Source organism: Lingula anatina, chromosome 3 (assembly GCF_051362555.1).
Source record: "Lingula anatina isolate TDL-2025a chromosome 3, LinAna3.0, whole genome shotgun sequence".
NCBI classification, from domain to species: domain Eukaryota; kingdom Metazoa; phylum Brachiopoda; class Lingulata; order Lingulida; family Lingulidae; genus Lingula; species Lingula anatina.
In genome coordinates, this window is record NC_141769.1 from 13,559,981 (window position 1) to 13,577,083 (window position 17,103).

At 36.4% G+C, this 17,103-nt stretch overlaps 2 protein-coding genes across 5 annotated transcripts; one reads left to right on the forward strand and one right to left on the reverse strand.

The window, feature by feature from the left end:
- Positions 1–2,230: 2,230 nt before the first annotated feature.
- On the forward strand, positions 2,231–14,892 carry LOC106178605 (superkiller complex protein 2). 4 transcript variants are annotated; one of them, XM_013561859.2, is made up of 25 exons: positions 2,231–2,303; positions 2,423–2,464; positions 3,198–3,355; positions 4,240–4,346; positions 4,823–4,940; positions 5,291–5,405; positions 5,678–5,746; positions 5,956–6,170; positions 6,614–6,808; positions 7,152–7,297; positions 7,576–7,731; positions 7,978–8,062; positions 8,328–8,434; positions 8,825–8,971; positions 9,247–9,340; positions 9,620–9,832; positions 10,191–10,301; positions 10,446–10,676; positions 10,873–11,148; positions 11,496–11,884; positions 12,302–12,512; positions 12,791–12,901; positions 13,205–13,423; positions 13,684–13,824; positions 14,129–14,892. In XM_013561859.2, exons 3-25 carry the CDS (start codon positions 3,221–3,223, stop codon positions 14,327–14,329), a joined length of 3,792 nt encoding a protein of 1,263 aa, XP_013417313.2. In that variant the 5' UTR covers positions 2,231–2,303; positions 2,423–2,464; positions 3,198–3,220; the 3' UTR covers positions 14,330–14,892. The 4 variants fall into 4 exon arrangements, with proteins under 4 accessions (XP_013417313.2, XP_013417315.2, XP_013417314.2 ...); XM_013561861.2 differs by having other exon boundaries at positions 6,620–6,808; XM_013561860.2 differs by having other exon boundaries at positions 2,235–2,303; positions 2,453–2,464.
- LOC106178608 (prefoldin subunit 6) lies at positions 14,885–17,097 on the reverse strand. Its single transcript, XM_013561867.2, has 4 exons — positions 16,961–17,097; positions 16,505–16,575; positions 16,044–16,168; positions 14,885–15,680 (listed from the first exon to the last, which is right to left on the reverse strand). Exons 1-4 carry the CDS (start codon positions 17,022–17,024, stop codon positions 15,560–15,562), a joined length of 381 nt encoding a protein of 126 aa, XP_013417321.1. The 5' UTR covers positions 17,025–17,097; the 3' UTR covers positions 14,885–15,559.
- Positions 17,098–17,103: the final 6 nt, after the last annotated feature.

Sequence of the window (17,103 nt, forward strand, 5' to 3'; positions counted from 1 at the left end):
TTGCCCGCTCTTAGACTTCCAATCTTAGACTGTCGGCTGGGGGCGTTGCTGTCGTCACCATGTTGTCAGTTTGAACGCGGGGGTGTCGTGTGAGAGTGAGACCCAAATTTCATTGTTATATTGTTTCTACACCTACGTTTGAAATACATTCAGCGTTTTCATACCTTAATTTTTTTGTTTAAGAAGAAAAAAATATGCATTTACTTCGGAGGACAGAATCAATGTAATAATAGTTTATGGGGCAAAGCCTCGCATGCCTCTCCCCCAATTATGATATGCAGTGTCCTTGCATCTTGTTGACGTGATAACAACCTGAAGTTTACTCACCTGCCCCAGGCCATCATTGGACGACCTTGTCCGCGTACACTGGAACACTGAGCCACAATATACACCGATCCACATTGCACTTTGAAGAAACGTTCATTTCATTTCATTTCTTGATTCACAAATGATGATAATAAAGATAAAGTGATAATACATTTTTGCTATAAACATTTATGTGGAGTTGTCCAGTTTTTTTGGTAGCTTTAATTTTGCAAGGAGAAAGGATAACGAAAGGATAATGTACTTGGTGTGATTGAATGTTTCAGTAATTTTAACATTTGCTTAAATATTTTAACTACTCCATATATTTGCTTGAAAGATGGTGTGCAGGGCTCCGTAGTTCCCCTGTTTTAGTACTGGCGTGGTTGAAAAAAGTTTCCGTGTGTGTGTGTGTGTGTGTGGGGGGGGGGGGGGGGGATTAGGGGGCTAACCTCCCTCGGCTCCTGTGATCTTTTATGTTGTTTAATTATCAAAATAAATAGGCCTGTAGCCGAGAGGGGTGTCGAACCCCAGAAGAAGGTCGTCCGCTAAGGGCACTATATGACCTACACGGGGATTTCATGGTAAAAGGACCTCTTTTTTTTAGGAAATGACACCCCTTCCTTTGAAATGGCTGGCTACGGGACTTATAGTCAACATTTTTCTCTTCTTTCAATTTCTTCACTGATTAGTTGGATATATAGGCCTAGATAAAACGTCGCATTTTGGCAATCTACATCTCCTACAACTACCTGAATGGTCTTTTATTAAAAAGATTAACAAGAAGCATACAAGCATATAATGAAGAGGACATTGAGTCTCCAATAACAAAAAAAAAACTAGAAAAGCACTCCGAGAGCGCAGACCTCCGCCAAGGCAGCAATTTATTATTATTATTGATTATTAATTGATTATTGATCCAGATCACCACCAAAAACTAATCATCTGTTCCTTGGACCACTTCTGACAGTTCCCGAAAATTTCATCAAAATCGGTCCATGGCCGTAGCCTCTGGGGGGGCAGGGGGGGCAGCTGCCCCCCCCCCCCCCCCCCCGGGATTTGAGGTGCAAAAAAAAATAATTGCAAAGTTGACTGTACTTATGGCAAAATGAACCCACAATTGAGCGATAAATAACAGTTAAAATGCACCAGAATGCAGTATTATACATACAGTTTTTAAAAATTTTCCACACCGTGGGAGGGGGACAACCCCTCCCACACCCTCCCCCCTCGGGGGCTTCGCCCCCTCGTGTCCGCTTATTGCCCCCCCTGGCATTTTGCTCAGGCTACGGCCCTGCAGACAAACAAACAATCAATTAAACAGGGGAAGGGGATGGTCAATTTCTCATCCGCGAACCCCCTTTCAAATTATCCTGGATCCGCCCATGTACATGTTGTTTCGGTGACACTGAAAATCAGGCAATGATCAAAAGAAGTAAATGAATGGCCTAAGCCCTAATTGGTTTTTTAAAATCATTTTCTTTTCAAACAATAAGAACTGAAGTCGATTAATCAAGTTGAAACGGCCACTCTTAGAAAAATTAATTTGAAAAAAAGTAATAATAGTTGATTTGGTCGGGAGGTTATTCAACTTTGTCTTTTTCTCCAGTTAGATGCACTGTCTTTGGTTGTTGCCTTTCTTGAACCTAAAAAATTCACGAAACAAAAACATGGGCTAGCAGGGCATGTTCTGGGACCCCATGTTCTGGGTCCGTAAACAAGTACACATTTGATAAATATTGTGCAATGAATAATACAGAACTTACACATTAAACTGCGTTATATCCCACATTAATTTTAAAAATCAAGTTAAAAAGCGCGTGTGCCTAACTTTATGATTAAAATCCCGTATGGTGTATCTTTAGAAGATCCCCGCCCTCTCTCCGGACTTGCAGGGTTCTCCTGACTTCAACGCCACCTATCTACAGGTTCCTGCATTAGAACCACTGTGTAGCTGGAATAGCAGAAGCACTTGAATGTCTGTATGGACATCATATACTGTATGTATTTGGTTTTCCTAATTAATAAGAGTCGAATTAAATGCATTTTCACGTTAAAGGTAAATGTGCGTTAATGGACAACCAACAGTTTGCAACTAGACTTATTTAAATAATTTCAGATTTGCTATAGCATCACTTTCATTTTGAAGTTAGAGTACTCCTCACAAATAGGTATATCAGAAAAATTTTCAAACTGATCAGAAAATTAAAATACTTATATCATCTGAAAGGTAATGCAAAAACCGGATGAAATCATTTGGAATTTTTTAAATATTCCTACAAGCAACAAAGATATTGAAGTTTTTTAACTGCAAAAATCCACCAAAAGTGTCCACACTTCTCAGCTCAAAACCTGTGCCCACTGACCAGCAGTGATCACTCAGGCGCAGCAGAGCACCGTGTGTCTTTGTGTGCTCAGCCTATTGTCTGGCTCACATAGCCTGTGACTAATCAGGGCAGAGCTATTTCCCTGTGGTAATTTTCACATCATGTAATATTGCGGATTAAATTAACTATACTTCGCAACCTTCAAATTTCATGATTTTTCTACATAATATAGCAAATTTCATAAACTTTGCTGGATATAAATTTCAAAAAGATGATACCAGCACTTACCTGAAATTTTTTAGCATTTTGTAGAGGCAAAACTTAAAACAAGCAGAACCGAAACTTGTCAAAGACTGCAACATGGGAAAATCATGTGACCGGATTTTACTCTTTGATTTACAACTTATTTAGTTAATGGCTTGTATTAGTTTTTTTACGCAGCGCTAAAAGAGAGATTTAAAAAAGGGGTTCCATAGGCGAACTGTCAGCAGGCCGACTTCAGTTTAACACTTCACTGCCCGTGGACAGTTACGACTGTAGCGCCCCTAGCGGATTGTGATCTACCTATCACAAAGTTGCTCTAACTCTGCATGTCCGCAATGGCTGGGCAGGTTGTGGACGGCATTGATATCGACGGCCTTTCCATTCTGTCTGTGGGCACCTGCAATAATTTTGATGTCATTGAGAGGAGGAAGTCATCCGACACCTCATTACCTCTGGAAACGGTAACTTCTTTTTATTTATGCATGTATGTACTGTACCCCATTTTATTCAAGTTTAACAAGTTTTAGCTAGTATCGAATTTATTTTTAATGTTATTTATGAATGATGCCTTTGCAACAAATCAACAACTGCACAATAATCAGCTCATCCAATCGACTGAAAATAGAGTAAACTTGAGGATCATGATCGTCGATGCCTGCTCCAGGCCTGACACTTCAGGCCCGTAGCCAGCAATTTCAAAAGGGGGATTCTTTTTCTGAAAAATTGGACCTTTTACCATGAAACCTTCATTTGCCTAGATAAAATTTTGTCCAGAGGGGACCTTTTCCCAGCAAAAGGGGGGTTCTTTCAAACCCCCCGAACCCCCCTGCCTACGGGCCTGCACTTGATGCTGAATGATGAATTTAAGGTGACTGCACAAGGGAATTTTGTCCTCTTGAAACTATTATCTTAAATGAATGATTATCCATTAGCCCTTATATTGAAGTATGTTTTTATTTTAATTTAGTTTTAATTATTGTTATTATAACTTTTGCAAGCTGAAATCACATGATGAAATACTCAAAGATCTAAAGGAATGTAAACAAAAGTGTTGCTGTATGACCATACCAGTACATGCATCTTGTATCCTTTTTGGTAATGAAATAATTAATACCTTGGCCAAATAGGATATCCAGGCCCGTAGCCAGGGGGGGTTCAGGGGGTTCGAAAGAACCGCCCTTTTTGCTGGAAAAAGGTCCACTTTGGATAGAATTTGATCTAGGTACATGAAGGTTTAATGGTAAAAGGTCCACTTTTTCAAAAAAAAGAACCCCCCATTTGAAATTGCTGACTACGGGCCTGATATCTTTAACACCCCTCATACATCTTCAATTGATTTTTTCAGCTGCCTTTGGGGTTACCTCCGGTATTACCCACATTGAAAGCTGACCTGGAAGAGTATCTGTCACATCCAGAGAAGCTACCTGTGTATGACATTGAACGTACTCAAAGGTAATATTCAAACTGTCTTGAAATGCAAGCTGCCATCAAAGAACAAAAACAGAGGTAAAATTCTACTGATTGCATTAGGAAAAGCTTCAATGTGGGTTGATTTAGCAGACAACTTTTAGGGTGCATTTCCAATGAAACTATTGTTCTATGTAGATGGATCCAACTCTGCCAAGACTCTCACTGAATGTAATCAGATTAACAGATTAACACACTTCCTATTGGTTCAACATTCTCTTATTTTGTCCAGTTTTTGTTTTCTGCTCAATATCAAGGGGAGATGAGTTAATCTGTTTGCATTCAGCGTTCGATCAATCTACGTAGAACAATAGTATAATAATACAGAATGAGAACTTAATTACTTGCCTTTTGGTTATTCAATCATTGATAGATTTTTTTATGCTGATATTACATATTAGATAAATTAGATTATTTACATTTATTCTGTTTATGATTGGAAAGTCCATTGTTTGTTTTAGGTTTTTCAGCAGTAAGGGCTGTCCAGACAACTTATACCTTGCAGAGCCCACTCCTGTCCAGACCACTATCAGGGTGGACAGAGATATGACCACTGGTCAGTTGCTTGGATATAAAGAGGTTAGAGTCCTTTCTGATTGAAAGAGTATTCTTATTCCTTTGCCATCATATTAATGTAAAGATTATTGCAAAAAAGAGAAAAAATATGTGTAAATGCTATAAGCTGAAGTGTGATTTTTGACATTAAATTGAAGCTTAGGTGCAACTAGAGATTATAACACATTAAGCATAATATTTTGTTCCTTTGAATCCTTGTTAAGTTCAGGTTATACTATCATTTCTCTTTCACTTTACATGAAACAGGGGTAGTTTTAACTTGTCATCAAATTGCTGAGAAAGTATTACTCTAACTGTGCCTTCTTTGAGCTGTAAAATTAATACATGTATATGCTATTGTGATGTTTTAACAGGAGTTTCTGGATGATACTGGAAGTTCAGCCAAAAACTCGACCTCACTATCTCGTCCCCCAGGTCCACCCTCTGAAGGGATCAAGGGAAATTCCACCAATTATCCTTTCTGGCCAGGTGCATGACTTAGTTTGTGTTATGAACGTTGAGATGTCATTAAGCCTTACTTTTGTGATTTTAGATAATTGTTATTATAATTACGTTGTGAATAGTGTTGTTTGGGATAAAGAATGTGCAATATTTTCCTCACTGCTTCTAACTCTCAGTAAAATATATTTTTGAAATGAGTTGATCTGAATTAGATCTGAATTAGGGCATTTTATTTTGAGCCAATGTGGAGTTGCATTTGTTGTAAATGAATTATTTATAATGAGATTTTTTGTTTGCAGGAGGACTTGAGGAACCTGTTTTTACAGACTTAGCGGCTGACAACCTAACCCAAATAGATTTTGAAACTGGTGAGTAAATATGGTTGCTGCCCTACGATTGAACTTCAAACTTTTATTATTTTTTTTGTGTAATATACATCTTGTAGGTGTTTCTTTGTGAATTTTGATTTTGACTTTGGTATTAGAGTTTTGAAAAATTTACTTATATTTTATTTTCAAGTCGGAGTGTCCATATCATATTTGATATTGGTCAATCAAATGTTAAGCATATTTTTCAGACCTCCTGTCTTGCCCCCCTGGCTTTGATCATGGCATAGTGTTTGAGTGTAAAAGTCGCACTGAAAACCCTGAGGGGACACTGCAAAAAGAAGCAAGTCAGACCCCCAATCTCCTGAAACTGAGCGACATTTTAGAAGCGGATGATCTGGACTTCAGTGTAGGGGAAGAGGAGGAGGAGGAAGATAAGGAAAAAGAAGGAGCAGACAAAGACAAAGTGAATACCCCTATTATTAATGGCATATTTGTCTTAATTCTTATTTAATGTATTGAACCCATTCATCAGTAATATTAAATGAATAAGCTAGTATACAAAAGATGAATTTTGTTGCATAGTTCATCAAAAAAATCCTAGCGAAAGAAAGAGCTAGTTCAGAGGTACCCCAGTATTGTACTCCCTCTCATACATGTATGTTTCATATGATGATTGTCCTATTTTCAAAAGAATTCTAAAAATATAAATATTTATAAAAGTTAATTGAAGACATTCTCTTTTATTAGATTATCTAACTATTTAGCATATGGCAATTTTAACATGCAAGGGTTAAACTACTTCCTTAACCTACATGTAGCTGTTAATCAAATGCATTGCTTTCTCCTGACATCCTGTATTTTTAGTTTTCATACAATGTCACGTGATACATAACTTATGCAAATTAGTTTCAGAATTCTGCTGATATACAGGATCTTCCAAGAAGTGAAAGCTTTGAGAATCTAGTCACAAATACAGACTCTGACCTAGGGGATGTGGTAACAAGGCAGCAGGAAGAGCCACTGGAAAACTGGGCTATTCCAATAGATCTCACTGACCCTGTCAGTGACTTTCATAAGAGAATTCCTGAGATGGCATGCACAGTAAGCCTTCATATTGTTTGAAGTATTCCTCCAGAATTTTTCAGAAAGTCATGTGAAAATACTTGTTTGGATATCATTCCAGGCATTATTTTATCAAAGTACTTCACATATTTAATCCTTGATCTTACATAAAACTTAAACTACATGTAGAATACAAGACCATATTACAAATATATACTAGAAGTGAAAGTTTTGCTATCCAAGTGAAAAAATATTTAAGTGACGTTTATGCTTGCAAGATACACATACACTGTAACTGCAAAAGATGACAGTGTGACATTAGTATCTTTCATTCCCTGGAAACATTCTGTGACTGAATTAGCCTTTTTCTTTTTTTATTCAGTGGCCATTTGAACCAGACATATTTCAGAAACAAGCTATTCTACGTTTGGAGCAAGGCGAGAGTGTGTTTGTTGCTGCTCACACGTCTGCTGGTAAAACAGTAGTTGCTGAGTATGCCATTGCTCTTTCTATGAAACACATGACCAGGTAAAATACATGTAGATTGATATTTGTCTCGATTCCTGTATTGTATTACTCTAAAGGCAGCCTGTATCTACAAGATATTAGCAGAGTTAACCATGCTTTTATTATCTTGTCATACTCGGTCCTATATTTTATTTCACTACATAAGTGATAGGCAAATTAATGAAATGAGAAGTGTTGGCCATAAGTTAAAGTAAAGCTCACTGAAAAGTTTGTTTACTATATGTATTATGATCAGCTACAAATTTTATCTGTTTATTAAATGTCCTTTGTGTTTCCAGGACCATATACACTTCTCCCATCAAAGCCTTATCCAATCAAAAATTCCGTGACTTCAAGCAGAGGTTCTCTAATGAAGGGGATGTAGGCTTGGTTACAGGAGATGTCCAGATTCACCCCGAGGCTTCTTGCTTGATTATGACCACAGAGATTTTACGGTATGTGTAGAAGTTATGATTCTCCCTAAAATTATGAGATGTTACAATTCAAAATATTTGTTGAATTGTGCCAGTTTATGTATTTATTTCCATTTTACCAAATTGAGATAATGAAAGCTTTAGATATAATGGTAATTAATAATGAAATAGATTAAAGATGTTAATTGTTATGAGTATCTTGATTTTTATCTTTTGTTTTGTTTTGGGGAATAAAAAGAATAAGTTACAATTTTTTAATATTTCCAGATCTATGCTGTACAATGGCTCGGATGTAGTCAGAGATTTAGAGTGGGTGATATTTGATGAAGTGCATTATATCAATGACCCAGAGGTATGATATGGCAATAAGCCCACATGTTTGCACAGAGCTAAGAGCTGAGTTTTGAATATGACACCCGAGTATTCAAACAAGATATAGCTTGTGACTATTCACTGTAAACATTTCAAAGGCTTTTAGATTAAAAGACACTATTGATTAGAATAAGATTTTCTGATTTTTCCCTTTCTGTTACAGTTCAGGAAAGCATCTGAATACTATCAGTAATGTTCTCAACTTAATGATTGAGAAGTATTTGATGAATTTTTAATTGTTACAGCGTGGAGTGGTCTGGGAGGAAGTGCTAATTATGCTACCACACCATGTTAATATTATACTGCTCAGTGCCACTGTGCCAAATACCCGGGAGTTTGCTGGATGGGTGGGGTGAGTCATTGTGTTCTGTCTCACCTAACACACTGTGTTGCAATTTAGAGGGGCAACTGTCACATCAAAAAAAAAAAAATCTGTCAAATCTTGTATTTGTTTCATGCTGGGCTGCCTGAAAGACAGCACCACATTAGAAATTAATTTGGCAGATTTTGGGTGTGAGTTTTATTGAATGTAGTCAGCACATTTTGTAAATGGTAAATTGGACATTCAGCATGGGTAAATTTCAGCAAAATACTAAAGATAGTTCATATTTTTAACTGTTCACAAATCACAATCAAGTAGAAATAGTAAGAACAAAATACATGGCTTAAATATTCATCCAACTGGTATGCATTCTGTACATGATTACTTACCTTTCAACAATTAATTTTGTGTATAATGTAGGAGAACCAAGAAAAAGAAGATGTATGTTATCAGTACACCTAAAAGACCAGTTCCATTGGAACATTTCCTCTTCACTGGTAACAGCAACAAGACCAGTCACGAACTCTTCCTGCTCCAGGATGCTAAAGGAAACTTCCTTACTAAAGGGTGAGTAACATTTTCAAGAGCAGCCTTTGAGTTTATTGTTTTCAAAAAGTTTCCCTTGCCTTTGTTTCCTTCTGTCTTTTTAAAAGTGATTGTATTGCTGGTACCTATGACACCTTATGGTGACTTCAATATTATAGTGGAACATACAGTAGACAATTAAAGCAGCTTACCTTTCTGCCTAATTGAAATTTCTGCATTATGATGTAAATGCACAGGTTTAATTGTGTCACATGTCAGAGAATTTGTTACTGTGATCATATCTCAATATGCTCCAGGTATTACCAGGCATTAGAGGCTAAGAAGGAGAGGGCCAGCAAGTCATCTCAGAGTTTTGGACCAAAGGGTGCTCGAGGAGGAAATCCTGCACAGGTAGGTAAAAACAAATCTTAAACGAAAAAGATGTTACAGTTGATGAGAGGGAAGTACTTATTGTAAGTACATGTATTTTGTAATACATTTTGATGTAAATTGTTTCATTAATATACTGATCAGAAGTGAAAAATTAGGTTACTGCAGATTCATACTTAATGATTGTAAAAGGGTTTAACTAAAATAGATAAAAGAAACTAGTTGGTCATAAAATGTTTTTTTATTATAGGTTAAAGTGTTCCCATAGAGTTATGAGTAATTTTTACTTTTCTTTTCTAGGACAAAAATGTGTGGCTTTCAGTGATAGACATGTTGAAGAAGAAGGACAAGCTGCCTGCTGTGGCCTTCACATTCTCCAAGAAGAAGATTGAGGACAATGCCAGCAACTTGTCCAGCGTGGACCTCACCACTCAGAGTGAAAAGAGCGAGATACACATCTTCTTCCAGAAGAGTATAGCAAAGCTTAAAGGTTCAGATAAAACACTTCCACAGGTGAGCAAGGTGACCTGTGAAATAACAGATGGATTTTTTAAAGCTCTAAATGAACTTGCTACAGTATGTGTTTTTAAATGGCATACAAAAAAGGTGCAAATAAAAGAATTTGATTAAGAGAAAGACAGCAGATGCAAACTGTACACTGGAATATTATACTTTTAAGACTGATATTTTGAAAGTTTTGTTTGTATGATAGGTAGATTACCTAGAGTGGAGGGTGCATTGTACATATATTGATCAAGCAGATCATGCTGGTCTTTACCTCCGACAAAAGATAACATTTAACTTTTCTGTTGTGGATGTTTTTATGTTTACATGTAAAAACTCTCCCCACCATTTCACATTTACCCACTAGGTTCTTCACATGCAAGACATCCTGAAGCGAGGTATAGGCATTCACCACAGTGGAATCCTGCCTATCCTCAAGGAGGTGGTAGAGATGTGCTTTCAGAGAGGATTAGTCAAGGTGAATACACTGCATGACAGAAAGTAATGAGTGTAGCATGTACTGTTGTTCTTTAGTTGGTTTAGGTAATCGTTCATGATTATTGTTCAGTGTTCATAGGATCACTGCTGGTTCAAATAATACTTCTGTAACAATTTATTCCAGGTTTTGTTTGCCACGGAAACCTTTGCTATGGGAGTCAACATGCCAGCCAGGACTGTGATATTTGACTCCATCAGAAAGCATGATGGGACAGCATTCCGTGACCTACTTCCAGGGGAGTACATCCAAATGGCGGGTCGGGCAGGACGTAGAGGTTTGGATGCTACTGGGACGGTGATGATTCTGTGTAAAGGAGATGTGCCAGAGATGGCTGACCTGCATAAAATGATGCTTGTAAGATTTTTCTTTATTTTTCCAAAACCATTTGGTTGAGTCAGGTACAGCAGGTACCATAAGTTGAGAAATAGTCTGAAATGAAAATACACATATCATTATGATTTTGCTTCATTGAAGACTCACATTTTTAATCTGGTGCAAATAATTATGAAACCTAGCAATTAATACCTTTGTCACTGTTTTTCATTCATAGGGGAAACCCACACTACTTCAGTCACAGTTTAGACTCACTTATTCCATGATTTTAAACCTGCTTCGAGTGGAACAGTTACGCATAGAGGACATGATGAAGAGAAGCTTTTCTGAGTTCCACTCACAGAAGAGCACCACAGAGAGAAAGAAGACCATGGCAGATCTGCAGGAGAAGATGTCCACAATGCAGGACTTGGATTGCAATGTGTGTTGCATTGACTTGGAGGGCTATTACAAAGCATGCCGAGAATACTGTATTACTAAAACAGAGCTTCAGGTAAAATTATAGGCTATAATGTGTGCTATTCAAGTTTTTTCATCTCAAAATATGAGAGATACACTGTACATGGGCCTCATATAGGAAAATGTATTCAGTCTTATATATCTTATATATCTTAAGCCATGCTGTATCCATTATGAATAATGAAATTAATATAATTATTTCTATACTTTTCTTCCCTTTTTTGCATCAAAATTCTGCATATAATCTCTTTCAGTTGACGTTTGAATGATATTCATGAATTTTGAATTTATTTATGCTAAGATCATATTTCAAAATGCAAGTGAATGTTAATTTTCAGTACTTATTAGTGATAAAGTTATCTTTTTTTAAATATTTTGTAGAAAAAAGTTCTCACTCACCCAGCAGCCATCAAGGCACTGTCACCAGGCAGAGTGGTTATTGTAGACACAGAACTCTATCAAAATACATTGGCAACAGTATTAAAAAGCACACTGGGCCAAAACAATGAAAGGACGTTCACATGTTTGGTCATTTGTGAGAAAAATGCCAGCAGAGCTGACTCTGCGTCAAATGCAACCAAAACAGTTGAGGGACCACTGATAAAACCAGTTTTAGTCAATCAAGTCTTGTTTCAACCTGAAGGACCAAGCGGCCACGTGATAGTAGACTTAAGAGCTGAACACATTGGTGCCATTAGCAATGTAGCGTTGAAGGTTAATGCAGACAGAATTCTTGAGGACTTCAAAAAGAGACAGATTGCTCGATTCAAGTAAGGGTGTTTTTTTTTGTTGCATTGGTTCAATGATCTTACATTTACAGATGAAGACATGGTCATGATACTCTTAAATGAAACAATTACGATACTTTTGTGCAGCTGCCTCTAATTTCTTTTTGTCTTAAATCCTTTGATATAATTGTTTGAACCCAGTTTTTGGTGGATTCCAGGATGGAATGAACATAGGAAAGGAAAAATCAACATGGCATGCTTATACTTTTTAATAAGGTTTATGGCACATCTTAAGATATCTTGTACAGTGTATTCGACTATCAAACGCATATAAATTAAAAATAGATGAATGGTTTCTTTCTTACCTTGACTGAAATTTACATGACTCGTTCTCTAAGATTCAGTCACCAGAAATAGAAAAAAAAACTGTGTGAAATTTAATTTTTTTTCACTTTTCAGAAATGATCCACCTGGCCAGTCTGTAGTGACCACAACTCAGGAACTCCTACGCCTGGCAGAGTCTGATCCTCATGGTCTGCCATCTTTGGACCCAGTCAAGGACTTTGGTCTCCGTGACATTGACCTTGTGGAGCAGTTCAGGCGACTACAGTTTCTTCAGGAAGAATTGAAAAATTTTGCCTGCGTGACTTGCTCCAATTTCAGAAAGCATGTAAGAGAATGGTTTTGCATAAGAAGTAGTTGCCCAAATAAGAATATGTCATTTTTTAAAACTGTTAGTGCATGGCTATTTTATTTATGCAAAGACTTGGTTTTAGACAGCTTAAATTTCCAAACTCATGTTATAAAATATACTTTGGAAAATGTTTAAACTTTTCTCATGCTCAGTTAAGGTTTTTGTGAAGCAAGGTATTCAAGTAAAATAAATTTTTTTAAACTTAATACATCACTATGTTATGCCACTTCTTACATGTATGCATCCTATTTCAGTTTGAAGAAAAACATAATTATATGAGATTGAAGGAAGAGTATGCCCACCTCCAGTTTTTGCTGTCAGATGAAAGCCTAACACTGCTGCCAGAATATCAACAGAGAGTTCAGGTATTTAAAAAAAAAAACTTTATAGTCCTTAGGACAAAAGTAAACAATTTCACCTGTTAGACCACAATATCAGTGGCACAGGGATAACTGGCTGCCTTTCTTGAATTATCTCTGCTTGTGAAAGAAAAAATGATTATGATACTGTTAAATGAAGAAGGCTTGTGTTGATATAATAATATATATATAATTCTTCTTGTGGGCATATTACTGGCAGGAAAAGCAGATTAATAAATTAAATTGTGATTCGAGATTAAAAAAAAAAAAACTCATTAATCTAAATTGTATGTTGGTTTTGTTTTCTAGGTGCTGAGAGCACTGAAGTATATCGACAACACAAATACAGTACAACTGAAAGGGAGAGTGGCTTGTGAACTGGGCAATCAGGAGATCATTATCACTGAACTGGTGTTTGAGAACATCCTGACGGATCTCCATCCCACCGAGATAGCCGCCTTGTTGTCCTGTGTTGTGTTTGAACAGAAGAGGTGCAGTGAGCCTAGCCTTACACCAGACTTACAGAAGGTATACATCACTTGAGTTCTATGTACCAGTCTTAAGAATTTGCCTTTTCAGACTTAGATTTAGATGGATCCAGGTCTGGCTTTGGGGGCATTGCTATATGACAGGCAAATGAATGTTATGGTAATTCAGCTCTCACCTCTGTTACAATTCGCTATAGATATTTTTAGACCTAAGTACTTCTGGGGTAACTTTTTTTCCCTTTTCTCCTTTTGCCTATTTGAAAAATTTTCTTCATTGCTGTACCTACTGTTTTGTTTCAGGGCAAAGACTTGATTCTGAAAATAGCTACTAGTATTGGTGAAACTCAGAGAGCCTGTGGGTTACTGACCCCAGTGGACGAGATCGTGGAAAGCCTCAAGTTTGGACTGACAGAGGTTGTGTTTGAATGGGCACGAGGCATGGTAAGATGGTGTTCTTAATGGGCCTTTGATTTTTAAATTAAAATATTAAATTTCATACAGTGTTGTCCCAAATGATTAATGTAGTGCCTTAAAACCAATAGCGATGGCATAGCACGGGTTCTGATATATTTACAAAGAAAAAATTAATGTACAATTTCATCCATTAGTTCTTTACAATGATCTTGGTTTTCAGCCAATCGACTTGTTGCTGTAATATTAAGTCATATCTTTTATGTAACAAACTGTCCAGGTAGAGAGCAATTGGTATAAGGTGGCAAAGCTCACCCAAATTTGTTTCTTCCAGCCATTCTCAGAGATCACAGGACTGACCGATGTCCAGGAGGGCATCATAGTGAGATGTATTCAGAGACTGGACGAAACCTTGAAGGATGTCAGGAATGCAGCCAGGATTATTGGTGACCCTGTACTTTATAGGAAGATGGAGGAGGCCTCCAAACTAATTAAAAGAGACATTGTATTTGCTGCAAGCCTGTACATTCAGTGAATGTTGGGATGAAATATTGTGTAGAATGTGAAAATATTTTAGATAAAATACATGGAGATTCTATGACATTGTGGTCAATTTCAGGTCATGTTGCTGAGATTTGAAAGAGTAAAATAAACTGTTTTTTACTCCAGGTAGAAGACACATCATGTGTCTGGTTCACGTGCATGTTGCACTTCCCGGAAGCACAGCTTTCAGTCAGATATTTGAGATTAGAATATAACGAGTTTAATTTGAAAGCTTTAGAATTATCCGATTTTTGGTTGGGATGGAAATAGTCAAAATTACAGCGATAGGTGACCTGCTTGCAAAACTGGATGCCAATATGGCACTTCATACAGCCCATCAAAATGGCATAATTGAATATAAAAGTAATTTATTTTGATAGAATGTTTGGATTTGAAAATGGTCCATGTGTGATGCTACACTACTGATTTTTTTTTTCAATATTTTTGTAATATATACATCAGAATGTTGGTGTTTAACATCTGCAATAATTTCTTTATCACTGTATCATATTTTTACATTCTTCAAAAGAATAAATGTAAATTCATATATGGAAACATTCTTGAGTTTTATTACATTTGTCTTTCAAAGTGGTCCAACAGTAATGTAACATATTCAAATTTACACAAATGCTAGGCTATACACATGATTACAGGCTTCCTTGTTGTCCTTTTTCATTCAAAAATGGTGCAAGAAAAAAGAACAAAAGTCCAAAGATCTTTCTACCGTAACACAAATATCAGACAAAAACACTTTCCTGTAGAAGGTAAAAATTATGTTCAACAGGCCTAACAATTCCCCTTTCAGACTTGACAAACAAAACCCAAAGTTTGGTCACTTTTTGTGACGTTGGTTCAAATTAAATTTTTGAATTAGCATATCTTTGTCTGTTCATAATTACAAGACTTACTTTGACTTAACATGTACTACCAATAAACCATCCTCATACAAACTTGAATGAGCAGTCACATAATAACAAAAAAGCAAAATCACTTCTCAGTACTATGTGTCAGCTTCAATCACACACCAGGGTTTCAGTCCTAGACTACTACTTTTGCAGATGTCAGTAGTGACACCATGAACAATGTCACAGCTGCAAAACTGTATGGACAATAGGACATATTAAACTGCCTCAGCACAACAATTCTGCAATTCCTTGCACACGACTTTCAAGACACACAGTAGTGGCTGCAGAATAGCAATGTTAGTCACTATTAAGGATCCCTATGCCCTGGCTGCTGCCTTTACTTGTGCTTGCTGGAACTGATGTTGGATCTTATTTAAATTGTCTCTATGAGTCTCTTGCTTCTTCTCTAAATCCTTGATAGTGTTTTCATGTCTTTTTCTGAAAAACAAAAAATCACAAAACCATAAAAGAGTGTTCATATAAGAGATGGGCAATCTTTAATAATAGACCTTGCAATTAAACTTCACTTCTTTCAAGCAAAGGTTTTTGAGAGTGCATTACTTCAACAACCTTACACTATGTAAAAATTTCTATCCCAAAAAACCGTACATCAGAAAGAAACAAGGTAGTGAGGTTTTCTATAACATAATGAAAATAGTTTTGAGAGCATTTCTTCCATTAAGTACTCTAAAATGTCTCTTTTCTGAATAAAAACTAGTCATAAAGAGTCTGCTATCATGACTTGCATGTGTTTCTCTGATTTTCTTAAATGTAGTATTTCTTATTATTAGCATCTCATACATTTCACCACTGATATAGTCTATCCTTTTCTGCACTGTCTGCTTGGCTTCCCCCAAGTCCTGCTTCACCAGTACTGGACCTATCATTTTGTACACATTAGAGCCATCACTCAACCTGTCCAATTCCTAGGGTAGAAAAGAAATGATGGTACAAATGACAGGAGAAAATTTTATTTTCACATGCTTATTGAACTCTTAATTGCCAAACTAAAATATTCGACTTCACATAATTTCTTTCAAAAAAATGTGTAATTTCCAAATCATCGCACAGATAATCATCAGTTTCAACAATAAACCCTAAAAAACAGTTTTGTCACAAAATTCAATTTGTTTTTGGATTGAAGATGAACAGGTTATGTTTATGGGTTATTCCATAGTTATTAGCGACTAAACTGTCATTTAGCAATATGCATTTTAAGTATTATCCCTCCCACTAATCAAATCAAGTTGTATTTTTCTTACTTCTTTGACAAGACTATTTTCATTGAGCTGAGCATCCAGCTGCTGACGGGCACTCACATACTTCTGATAATCTGAAAAAATATAAATTATTAATAATAAATATTAACTAGATCTTCCAAGAATAACATTACACCGATAAAATTATTTTAAACGAGTGAGTCCTAGTATTAAAAGATAGTAAAATGATCTGATCTAGGTACCTATCAAAAGCTTTTTGTCTACAGTTAGTGCAATCATCATTATCAGAGTCATGGCCATAATCTGCACAAAGAAATTAAGTTAATGTCATTAGTAAAAGCACGCCGTTTCTCTGGTGTGTCGTGTTTGGGAAGTGTTGCCATGTAACACTGTGATTAACAAGGCATCGCTTTGAAAGTAAAAAGTGTTTTGTCAAAATCGTTTAATGTGCAAGACTTTTTATCAAAATTCATGACACTAAATTTGAAATTTACTTGCCTTTTTGCACAGCCTGATACTTTTCTAACTCTCCTTGAAGCCGCTTCTGTAGACCTTCCGCCATATTGAAATAAATCCAAAAATAAAATGTGTTGGAGATGTTGATTGGCTGCAAAATGGATGATCCAATCAAATGCCTTGTG